Consider the following 12,560-nt stretch of genomic DNA (forward strand, 5'->3'; position numbering starts at 1 on the left):
AAAATATTGCAAGCAGAAGGCTCTTATACTGAAGAGGTGAATGTTGACAAAGAATACCACAATTCTGACGACAGAAGCTAAAGGTTGGGTCATTCAGACACCCACTGGACATCCGAGGGGTCTGTGTAGAGGAGAAGAGAGGGCTGGCCGTACTGAGTGAGTTAAGTATGTGTAATTAAACCATGATTTATCAATCCTTTGTTTCGTTCATTCAAAAATTTCTCTTTCTCTCTGCTTCAGGCATGTGCACACAAACACACACACAGAGAAAGAGATAAATGAAGAAACAAACAAGGGAACAGACAAACAAATAAAGTGATGAATGAATTAAGAAATAAATAAAATAATGAAATTACATACCTGAATAACTGAACAATCAGCAGATAAATGAAAATATCAAATAACAAAAATACAAAATTCATTAACAGAAACAAACAACAAGTAAACGTATAAACCAAAAAAACCAACAAAAAAAACCCCCAAAACACAAACACGTGAATTAATAAATACATACCTTCAAAGTAATTTAACGAAGAGACAAAATTCATCATTGTTTTTTTTTCTTAAAGAAGCAACTTACCTGACCATTCCAGACTGTTTGTAGGTGATGTGATAAAGTTGATAAATAAGTGAATAAATAAACAATAAGCAAACAAATCAACACATTAATAAAGAAAATAAATAATGATAAATAAATAAATGAATAATAATAATAATAATAAACAATAAACAAATAAATAATGAAAGTAAATAAATAAATAAATAATAAACAAAAAGAGAAATAAAAAAAATAACAAAAATGAATCGAAAAAAATAAAAAAAAAGAAAAAAACAAATAAATAAATGCATTAATAAAACAAACAAACAACTCACCTGGCAGTTCCAGACTGTTGTAGGTGAGAAAGATGCGGTGCTGACCACTCTCCGAGGGTTCGTAGGTCACGTTGTAGCCGTAGGTGGACGTCTCGGCGACGTGAACAGGGATTCCGCGACCCGTTGGACCGACCACATGCACCGTCTGTTCGCATTTACCTGCCCGTGACGTGTCCACTGAAAACAGACACAGGTCGCAATACCTGAGTTTGGTTAAAGCTTTGGACTTTCAACCTGGGGGTGCCGGGTTCTTCTTCTTCTTCTGCGTTCACTCGTATGCACACGAGTGGGCTTTTACGTGTATGACCGTTTTTACCCCGCCATGTAGGCAGCCATACTCCGTTTTCGGGGGTGTGCATGCTGGGTATGTTCTTGTTTCCATAACCCACCGAACGCTGACATGGATTACAGGATCTTTAACGTGCGTATTTGATCTTCTGCTTGCATATACACACGAAGGGGGTTCAGGCACTAGCAGGTCTGCACATATGTTGACCTGGGAGATCGTAAAAATCTCCACCCTTTACCCACCAGGCGCCGTCACCGTGATTCGAACCCAGGACCCTCAGATTGACAGTCCAACGGTTTAACCACTTGGCTATGGTGCCGGGTTCAAATCTTGGTAACGGCGCCTGGTGGGTAAAGGGTGGAGATTTTATCAGATCTCCCATGTCAACGTATGTTACTGTCAGGATCAAAATCACATGTACAGGTTGAAAAAACGCTTGCAATGGTACTGGAGTGGTGTTCAGACACAGGGCTGAATGAATTAAAAATATATATTCATATGTATGAAAACTTGAAAACTGAATTATTATATATGTAACTATGTATGTGTGCATGCAAGCATGCATGACATGTGTCTGTGCATGCGTGCGTGTTTGCATGTGTGTATGTGTTGGTTGGTTGCTTGGTCATTAATTTAACGTCCGTTAATAAAGTGATTTCAGACGGAAAATAAACAAAAAACGGTGTGTGTAGTGTATGCGTCTGTGTTTATGTGTATGCGAATGTGTTCAAACTGTTTACAATTACAAATGTGATAAGAAATCAAAATTGGAATGGAGAAGGAATTTGGGGAATGGAAACACAGCCAAGGAAGCCAGTTAATTAACCACAAAACTGTCCATCTAATCAACGATAAAAGAAGAACCATAAAATCAAGTAACTGGTAAAAACAGGCAAGAGTCAAATGTTAGAATGCTTACAGGTTATAAGCTATTGGACATTTAGATAGACTAACAAAAAATTCGTAAGTCAACGATGAAAGAGTCAAATATTTTTGTAACCAAGTTTTGGGAAAGTATAGGAATAAACTCTTTTAACACATGAAAGAAAATGCGAATTTGTAATTGCCTGTCCACATAGGCATACAATACTCCTGGTATATTTTGTTTTGAAGGCATCAGTTTTCCATCTATACGCAAGAGTCCATATTTCCTTACTGACACAGAACTGAATGTGTGTTTATAAGTGTGTGTGTGTGTGTGTGTGTGTGTGTGTGTGTGTGTGTGTGTGTTGCGTAACATTAACACACACGTTGCCTAGTGCAACCCCCCCTCACCTCCTCTCTCTGTTTAACACACACACACACACACACACACACACATCCAGACACAAATCACACAGACCTGAGAACCCAGCCTGTTCGCCGACATTGCCGTTGAAGAAGTTGTCGACCCTGATCTTGGTGATGTCAAACACCTCGATGTAGAAAGGGCTGCCCTTTACCCTTTGACCCGCAAACAGCACATCCACTGAGTGTCGACCTGAACAAGATTGTGAATGCCAACTGTCGTAATGAGTTGCGTTGTGGTATATGTGTAGTGTGGTGTTGTGTGGTTTTGTAGTGCAGTATGCGTTATGTTGATTTCTGCTGTGGCGTACGGTGTGTTGTGTTGGGTAGTGCGGTGTGGTGTGGTGGTGGTGTGGAGTTGTAATGGTGTGGTGTGTCTTGTGTTGTGTTGTTAACTGGCCAAAGAACAACAGTAATGTGAACACGACATATCCATGTTACCTGGCCAAAGAACAACAGAAATGTGAACACAACATATCCATGTTACCTGACCAAAGAACAACAGTAATGTGAACACAACATATCCATGTTAACTGGCCAAAGAACAACAGTAATGTGAACACGACATATCCATGTTACCTGGCCAAAGAACAACAGAAATGTGAACACAACATATCCATGTTACCTGACCAAAGAACAACAGAAACGTGAACACAACATATCCATTTTACCTGGCCAAAGAACAACAGTAATGTGAACACAACATATTCATGTTACCTGGCCAAAGAACAACAGTAATTTGAACACAACATATCCATGTTACCTGGCCAAAGAACAATAGTAATGTGAACACAACACATCCATGTTACCTGGCCAAAGAACAATAGTAATGTGAACACAGCATATCCATTTTACCTGGCCAAAGAACAATAATGAAGCGAAAATAACATATCCGCATCACCTCTCCACAACGTGCTTGATCAAAGAACAACATATCCATGTTGCCTGGCCAAAGAACAATAACAATGTGAACACAACATGATTATCCATGTTACCTGGCTCCTTTGGTGTCCATTCCACACGATAGTCGCCATCCATGTTCTCCACAAGGTTCGCATCTAGGTGGTCACCTGTAGGGGCTGTGTTTGTGAACAGAAAAGATGGAAAAAGAGTCAGCGATTTTTGCAGATATGGAAAGAAATTGGAGGAATACTTATATCTGTTTATGTCACTCTGTTAAATACATAGTTGACCGGTGTGTGTGTGTGTGTGTGTGTGTGTGTGTGTGTGTGTCTGTGTGCTTCATGTCTGTTTGTGCATGCATATGTGCATATACTTTTGTGCGCACATACATTTGTGTTTCTGACTGAATAAATAAGAGATTCAAGACAGCAAAATTGTTATTTTTCTGCACACATAACAAACTCAATTATGATTCTGAAAAAGTTGATCATACAGTTAATAATACACACACAAAAAAAAAAATCAGAAACTTTCTACCCAAGAACTGTTTATGTCAAATTTTTAAACGGTGAAACATTTTTAAAATTCTAAGAACTGTTAATTACACATGAAAAAATTATTCGTTTTCATTTTAATGACAGTTAATCCAACTAGTTATTCTCAAAACAACTGTTCAATCTTTCAAACATAAAAAAATGTTATTCATATTCTAATGTAAGATCCTCATCAGTTGTTTTTCTTCAAACAGAAAAACACTGTCAATTACACTGATTTTCAGCAAAGAATTTTGTTTCACATAAATTCTATTGATTGTGCACAGTAAAATATGTCCTATCATATATTCATTTGAAAAAGAAATACCTCTAAAATACAATATTCATCACATCAAGCGTTCAATGCACTCTGATTAAGCGGTAGTCACACATACACAAACATCATGATAAGGAAATGATACAATGATAAATAATGCATAATATCCAAACTGACAAAAAAACAAAACAAAACTTCATCAGTGTTCTTCAGCTTGACAAAAAACACAAAAAAAACCCAACAAAACATGAAAACATTGTACACAAATTCTTAAAGCCTTGCATTCAGAGATAATTTTTCTATCAACTCTACATACTTTTGAACATTTTTTTTCTCCTAAATATTGTGGGGTGAAAAAGTATGCATGCAGACACATTATCCATCATTTCTCATCGCTTCTCATATTCCACATCCACACCCATTTTTCTCTCAACAAATGTATAAATCATGAAGTAAAAAAACAAGTTGATAAAAAAAAGGTCACTGTGATAACTAACCAAAAAGAAAAAAGAAAAAAAAGTGATTTAACAACAAACATAACTTCCGTGCACGTGCACAACACTGACTATGTGCATCTTTTCACATGCACAAGCACACACAGAAATATGCTGATCAAACTACACACACACACACACACACAGATACGAATACACCAAAACACCTTAGGAATACACATTACACACCAACACACCATGCGAAATGAACAAATCTTGACAACTCACACCTATATTTCTATACAACACAGTCACAACATTCAAAGCCTTTACTTTTTCCTTTCAAATCTCATCTAATCTTGTTCAAAAACACGTCGTAATTTTCCACTGCTTATAAAACAAAAAGTGTTGATATGATTTTGATTAAATGGGGAAAAATGTCTTCCAAAGGATGACACAGAAGTCAAAATGAAGACAAAAAGAATCAACAAATTCCTTTTGGATTAAAAAAAAAAAAAAAAAAAAAAAATCAACACCGACATTGGCTGCAACAGAGTAAAACACCAATTAGTATGGATTACAAAACAGTAATGCAATGTGATATTGCATATACAAAAAAGCAACACATTTCTTTCACCAAAAATACATACATATATATACATATATCTGCATGCATGCATACCATTCTAAAATACAACCGCAACCGTTACCATACCAACATTGAACATACCACACAAACACTGAACCAAACTCCTCGCCAACACTAAACAAAACAAAACTTTCCTCCAGTTATTAATGGTACTGTCATTGTCACATCAAAATAATTCCACAGTTCTGACCAAGTTAAAACAATGGAATAAGGTAAGTGAAGTTGTTACCAATCTTTTCTTCTTTTTTGACAAACTTGTGTAAACAAAGTGAGTCTATGTTTTAACCCGGTGTTTGGTTGTCTCTGTGTGTGTGTGTGTGTCCGTGGTAAACTTTAACATTGACATTTTCTCTGCAAATACTTTGTCAGTTGACATCAAATTAGGCATAAAAATAGAAAAAATTCAGTTCTTTCCAGTCATCTTGTTTAAAACAATATTGCACCTCTGGGATCGGCACAAAAAAACATAAAAAATGAAGCCTAATTATATGCAAACTGCATTTACTGTTATATCTATATTTTTTCTATTCTCTAAACTTGGCACTTTGATCTGATATTCTGACCCAACAACAAGAGCTGTCATTAATATCATTTTTTGTTCAAACAGGAACTTCTTTTGCTAAGCATGGAAGTTTTATTTATTTTGCAAACGTTTTGGTGCAGATAGTAAAAAAGGTAAATTACTCTGTAACTAATGCTAGGGGACTTAATTTGCCACAAGTGAGTCTTGAAGGCCTTGCCTCTCTGTTTTTTTTATTGTTTTTTTTACAGGAGAAATGGAGATAAGGGACACGAGTTTCAATTGTACCAGACGAAAAACATGACAAACAACAAGAGAGGCAAGGCCTTCAAGACTCACTTGTGATACACTTTTTTTAAAAAATCCAAGATTTTTATGTATTGAGTATTATTTCAAAATGTAATGTTTAAGATGAGAAAGATCAGTTTAAAGCAAATTAAGTCCCCTAGCATTAATTACAGAGTAATTTCCCTTTTTTACCATCTGCACCAAAAACGTTTGCAAAATAAATAAAACTTCCATGCTTAGCAAAAGAAGTTCCTGTTTGAACAAAAAATGATAATAATGACTGCTCTTGTTGTTGTGTCAGAATATCAGATCGAAGTGCCAAGTTTAGAGAATAGAAAAAATATAACAGTAAATGCAGTTTGCATATAATTAGGCTTCCTTTTTTTTTTTGTGCCCATCCCAGAGGTGCAATATTGTTTTAAACAAGGTGACTGGAAAGAACTGAATTTTTCCTATTTTTATGCCTAATTTGGTGTCAACTGACAAAGTATGTGCAGAGAAAATGTCAATGTTAAAGTTTACCACGGACACACAGACACACACACACACACACAGACAACCGAACACCGGGTTAAAACATAGACTCACTTTGTTTACACAAGTGAGTCAGCAAACCTAGGATAAAATGGAACCCCAAACCAGATAACACGTCCCATGTAGCAGCTCCCTGACAATTACGATGCCAAAAAACATCCAGCGGTATCGCTTGACCTTCAAAGGGTCAAGGTCACCAAACTGGTGTTTAACAACCTTCAATCAACATCAAAGTCAGAAACTCATTAAACTGCGACCTTGAAAAAATCACAAACATGTTCTATTATGACCTCGAAATTTTTTTCCAAACTGCACCTTTTTCTGAATAAAATATTTCAAGAAATCTTATCTCAAGAACCATTAAAGATACAGCATTGGCATTTGTTGTTATTTTATATATCCTCTATATGTTTGTTTTATTTATATATAATATAAAAAAATTAAAAGGTCCAACTTACAATTTTGAGTTGACAATTATAATAATGTATCATAAAAAAAATGTTGATATCTTGTGTCAATTAATCTTTGGTACCTTTATAAAATTTTGAATGCAAAAAAAAAACAAACTGTATTTCAAAAAGTAAACTAAACAAACAGACGAACAAAAAAATACCACAAATTAGTTTTTGATTAAAAGGATGCTAAAAGATCGTTTTCTGTCAAAGACCAACAACAACACATTTCAACTCTAATATATACTACAGAATTAACAATTATTAATTTTCAATGTTCAAGCTATATATATGACCTCAATATTCCACACAAACAGACAAACATGAGCATGTTGAATAATAAACTGAAGGCAAAAAATAAAAGATGAAAATGTGATGAACGAATACAGAACATGCGGCAGACACTATTTATAGCATGCAGCGTGAAATGGAATGGACTGTGATTTAACATCTATAGATCAGACGACAGAACAGACCAACAGAAAATCCTAAATCACACTGTAATTATACTATAGTGTTCAAAAAAACGTTAAGGACCTTTTGAGAACTGGCACATTTTTTCTTCTTGGGGTCGTTGGCAAAAGACGCTGAATTTTCGGCAAACAGCAAAGTGTGCAGTCAATGTACTGAGCACCATTCACAACCCAAAAAAGTGTTTTCTTGCACACACACTGCCATTCTTTACGATGAAAAACAGCAGCTTTTGTTTATGAACCGGGGAATAACCTTCAATTTTTGGATGAAACGTTGATTTTATACAAACCAGAGAACGACTTTCAATTTCTGGATGAAACATTGATTTTTTACAAACCAGTGAATAACTTTCAATTTTTTGATGAAACATTGATTTTTTACGAACTAGAGAATAACTTTCAATTTTTGGATGAAACTGTGATTTTTTACAAACCATTGAATGACTTTCAATTTTTGGATGAAACATTGATTTTTTTTACGAACCAGTGAATAATTTTCAATTTTTTGGATGAAACATTGATTTTTTTTACGAACCAGTGAATGACTTTCAATTTTTGGATGAAACATTGATCTTTTATGAACCAGTGAATGACTTTCAATTTTTGGATAAAACATTGATTTTTTATGAACCAGTGAATGACTTTCAATTTTTGGATGAAACATTGGTTTCTCAAACATATTTTTCAATCTGTTCCTGGTGAAGCTATGCCTGAAACAGCTGTGTGTGTGTTCAATGAGAGGTAAGCGGTACAACATTTGTAGTCTGCCGGTCCCATGCTGGATTCGAACCCGTGGACACTCACTTCCTGATCAGGTACACTACCATGAGGCCACCACCCTGCTTATTCTGACCGTCGGAATCAGAAAACATTATTCTGACATTATTCTGACCATTCAAATCAGAAAACATTTTTCTGACTTAATTCTGACCATAAGAATCAGAAAATATTATTCCGACCATCAGAATCAGATAACATTATTCCGACCATGAGAACATTGGCATCATCAGATCAACTTCACACAATAGTTAAGGAAATTCTTTTGACATGTGTGCATTACAACAGAACTTCTCTCTCTCTCTCTGTCTCTCTCAGTAATCCCTGTCTGTTTTCCCCCCTTCCACCGTCTCTCCACGTAAGTTCTGTACATCCTGTCTCTCTCTGCCAACTGCCTCTATCGTGGGTCTGGGTAGGAGACAGTCAGTCAGCTGTTGGACTTCTGATCCAGTGTTCATCAGTGATCAGGGTTTGAGCCCCCCCCCCCCCCATACCACCTGTTTCAGCAAGGTGTTGAGTCTGTGGGAAAGGCATTTTACTCAGATTTTCCTCTCTCTGCTCTCTTGCATGTGCACAGTATTTGTATTTGTATTTTCATTTCTGTTTATCACAACAGATTTCTCTGTGTGAAGTTCAGGCTGCTCTCCCCAGGGAGTGCTCGTCGCTACACTACAGCGCCACCCTTTTTTTTTTCTTTTTCTTCCTGCATGCAGTTTTATTTGTTTTTCCTACTGAAGTGGATTTTTCAACAAAATTTTGCCAGGAACAACCCTTTTGTTGCCTTGGGTTCTTTTACGTGCCCTAAGTGCATGCTGCAAACAGGACCTTGCTTTATCGTCTCATCCGAATGACTAGCGTCCAGACCACCACTCAAGGTCTAGTGAGGGGGAGAAAATATCAGCGGCTGAGCCGTGATTCGAACCAACGCTCTCAGATTCTCTCGCTTCCTAGGCAGACGTGTTACCTCTAGGCCATCACTCCACTGCCAATTCTTTACAATAAAAAAGTACAGGTTTTCTTTGCTGGTGTGAACAAAGATACCTGACTTAGTGTGGGAAAGGTTAACACAGCAGAAGGAGAAGGATTGGACTCTGCCTTCCCATTGCTGAACTCTGAACACAGTGGACACGAATCCCTTGCCTGTGCGGCCTTACGGACCTTTAACATTTGTAATATATGTATCAGTGTGTTTAATATTTGTATGACAGCAACAGCTGCTGTTCATAGCAGACCACAAATTGAAGTCTTCTGCCGTAAGAATCACATTCCTGAAACCCTGTACATGCACATACTTGTCATAAACAGCTTACCCATGCTCCCAGCAGGTACGTACTTGTATTAACTCATTCTACCCCCACAGCCACATGCCTGCTTCCACTCCCCTGGACCAGTACTTCGTGAGTTTCAGTTTCAGTATCAGTAGCTCAAGGAGGCGTCACTGCGTTCGGACAAATCTATATACGCTACACCACATCTGCAAAGCAGATGCCTGACCAGCAGCGTAACCCAACGCGCTTAGTCAGGCCTTGAGAGAGACCACTGGCCTTCGTGAGACCACTGCAGTAAAAACGTAGGGTTGTTCACTAAAACGGCGAAAACTAATGGAAAATTTTGTATTTAATCTGTCCGACAAACCTTTGTTTTTATGCTTCCAGAATCCGTAAATGTCTCATTTTTGAACATGAACATGACGGGCGCAATAGCCGAGTGGTTAAAGCGTTGGACTGTCAATCTGAGGGTCCCAGGTTCGAATCACGGTGACGGCGCCTGGTGGGTAAATTGTGAGATTTTTACGATCTCCCAGGTCAACATATGTGCAGACCTGTTAGTGCCTGAACCCCCTTCGTGTGTATATGCAAGCAGAAGATCAAATACGCACGTTAAAGATCCTGTAATCCATGTCAGCGTTCGGTGGGTTATGGAAACCAGAACATACCCAGCATGCACACCCCCGAAAACGGAGTATGGCTGCCTACATGGCAGGGTAAAAACGGTCATACACGTAAAAGCCCACTCATGTTCATACGAGTGAACGTGGGAGTTGCAGCCCACGAACGCAGAAGAAGAAGAAGAAGAAGAACATGAACCGTACCAAGCAAGAATAAATGAAATGAGTGTATTGGTAGGAGAATACTGATACCTGGTCCAAAGGGGCAGTAAGCATGGTATGAGTTAACTCCTACCTGGAGTAGAATGAGATAAAAAAAAAAAAGACCTACCCATGCTCCCGACAGGTACGTATTTGTCATAAACATCCTCCCTAGGTGAATACACATGCCCTACAGGTGTGCGTTCCATAGCTGCCAACAGTCTGGTGCAGAACATTCCAGAAACACAGAGAACATCAAGCAGGGTTGCTTACATACAAAACAGATGGTTTAATAATAATAATAATAATGGTATTTATATAGCGCTGAATCTTGTGCAGAGACAAATCAAAGCGGTTTCGCACCAGTCATTCACATGCATGCATAACTCTAAAACTGTAGAAACTAAAGACAAGGAAGGGCAGGGAAGGGAGGCTATTTTGGGAAGAGGTGGGTTTTAAGGCCAGACTTGAAAGAGCTGAGTGCGGAGACTTGACGAAGTGAAAGAGGAAGTTCATTCCAATTGCAAGGTCCAGAGACAGAGAAAGAACGACGTCACAGTGTGCAGGCTGATCCATATACGCTACACTACATCATCTGAAGGAGTGTGGCACTTTAGTAGGTGTGTGTGTGTGTGTGTGTGTGTGTGTATTGTTGTCAATTCAACAGATTTTTTTAAAATTCCATTTCCCCTCCACTTGCTATTACCTGAATATAATTACCAGCTTGATACTTTACTACCTGATCATGATATTCGACAACATTCTTCCGTTTCCTTTCTTTTAACATCTCTTCACGTAAATATGTTTTTAGACAGAAACAACAGCTATCAATACAACAACCATCGTGGGGTCGATAAAACATAACATTATACTAGCTATCAACACAGGACCTGTTTAATACTGTGACAGCCTTGTGTAGAATAACAGATGCCATGGCCTAATCAGGGGCTGGGCTTTTGATCCAGAGATGAGCGTTTCAGGCCCTGTTTTGGCATGGGGTTGTGTCCCTTGAGAAAGGGACTTTGCTCCGATTTCCCTCACTCCGCCCAGGAGTGAATGGGTACACTGGTAAGGGAAGGGTTAAAATGGCTGAAGGAAAGGACTGGGCCCCACCTTCACATGCAAAGCCCTAAACACGGTAGATCATGATATTCACTGATCTAGAGATCAGGGATTTCAGGCCTAATTTTGTATTGTATTGTATTGTATTTGTATTGTATTCTTCTTTTTTGTCAAAACAGATTTCTCTGTGTGAAATTCGGGCTGCTCTCCCCAGGGAGAGCGCATTGCTATACTACAGCGCCACCCACTTTTTTTTTTTTTTTTTCCTGCGTGCAGTTTTATTTGTTGTTTCCCATCGAAGTGGATTTTTCTACAGAATTTCACCAGGAACAAACCCTTTTGTTGTCGTGGTTTCTTTTACGTGCGCTAAGTGCATGCTGCACACAGGACCTCGGTTTATCGTCTCATCCAAATGACTAGCGTCCATACCACCACTCAAGGTCTAGTGGAGGGGGGAGAAAATATCGGCGGCTGAGCCGTGATTCGAACCAGCGCACTCAGATTCTCTCGCTTCCTAGGCAGATGCGTTATCTCTTGGCCAGCACTCCAGTCCTGGCAAGGTGTTGAGTCCTTGGGGAAGGCACTGTTCTCCAGTTTTCCTCACTCCACCATGTGTTTGTATTTGTAGTTCTTTTTATCACAACAGATTTCTCTGTGTGAAATTCGGGCTGCTCTCCCCCAGGGAGAGCGCATTGCTATACTACAGCGCCACCCTTTTTTTTTCTTTTTTTTTTTCCCCTCCTGCATGCAGTTTTATTTGTTGTTTCCTATCAAAGTGGATTTTTCTACAGAATTTTGCCAGGAACAACCGTTTTGTTGCCGTGGGTTCTTTTACATGGAACCTTTAGCCTTGTTGGTTAACTCATTCTGCACCGCAGCTACATCCCTGCTACAACTCCCCTGGACCAGCAATGCATGCAGTAAAAACTGGGTTGTTCACTAAAACGGAGAAAATCAGTGGAGAATTGTTGATTTGCCTGGTCAAACAAAGCTTCGTTTTCACGCTTTCAGAATCCGTAAACAGCTCAGTTTAGAACACCAACTGTACCAAGAAAGAATAAACTATATCAGAATAGTGCACTGGAACAAGAATACTCATACCAGGTCCACAGGGGAAGTA

At 38.4% G+C, this 12,560-nt stretch overlaps 1 protein-coding gene across 7 annotated transcripts in view; it reads right to left on the minus strand.

Annotated features, from left to right (window-relative positions):
- Positions 1-12,560, minus strand: part of LOC143275326 (filamin-A-like) — a 218,166-nt gene that overhangs the window by 61,431 nt on the left and 144,175 nt on the right. For all 7 annotated transcript variants that reach the window (XM_076579343.1, XM_076579345.1, XM_076579346.1 and 4 more), the window contains 3 exons: positions 3,445-3,528; positions 2,505-2,642; positions 874-1,050 (listed from right to left, as the gene is read on the minus strand). In XM_076579343.1, coding sequence (XP_076435458.1) covers positions 874-1,050; positions 2,505-2,642; positions 3,445-3,528 — 399 coding nt within the window. The remainder of the gene's footprint in view (positions 1-873; positions 1,051-2,504; positions 2,643-3,444; positions 3,529-12,560) is intronic.

This window comes from Babylonia areolata, chromosome 30 (assembly GCF_041734735.1).
Source record: "Babylonia areolata isolate BAREFJ2019XMU chromosome 30, ASM4173473v1, whole genome shotgun sequence".
NCBI lineage: Eukaryota > Metazoa > Mollusca > Gastropoda > Neogastropoda > Buccinidae > Babylonia > Babylonia areolata.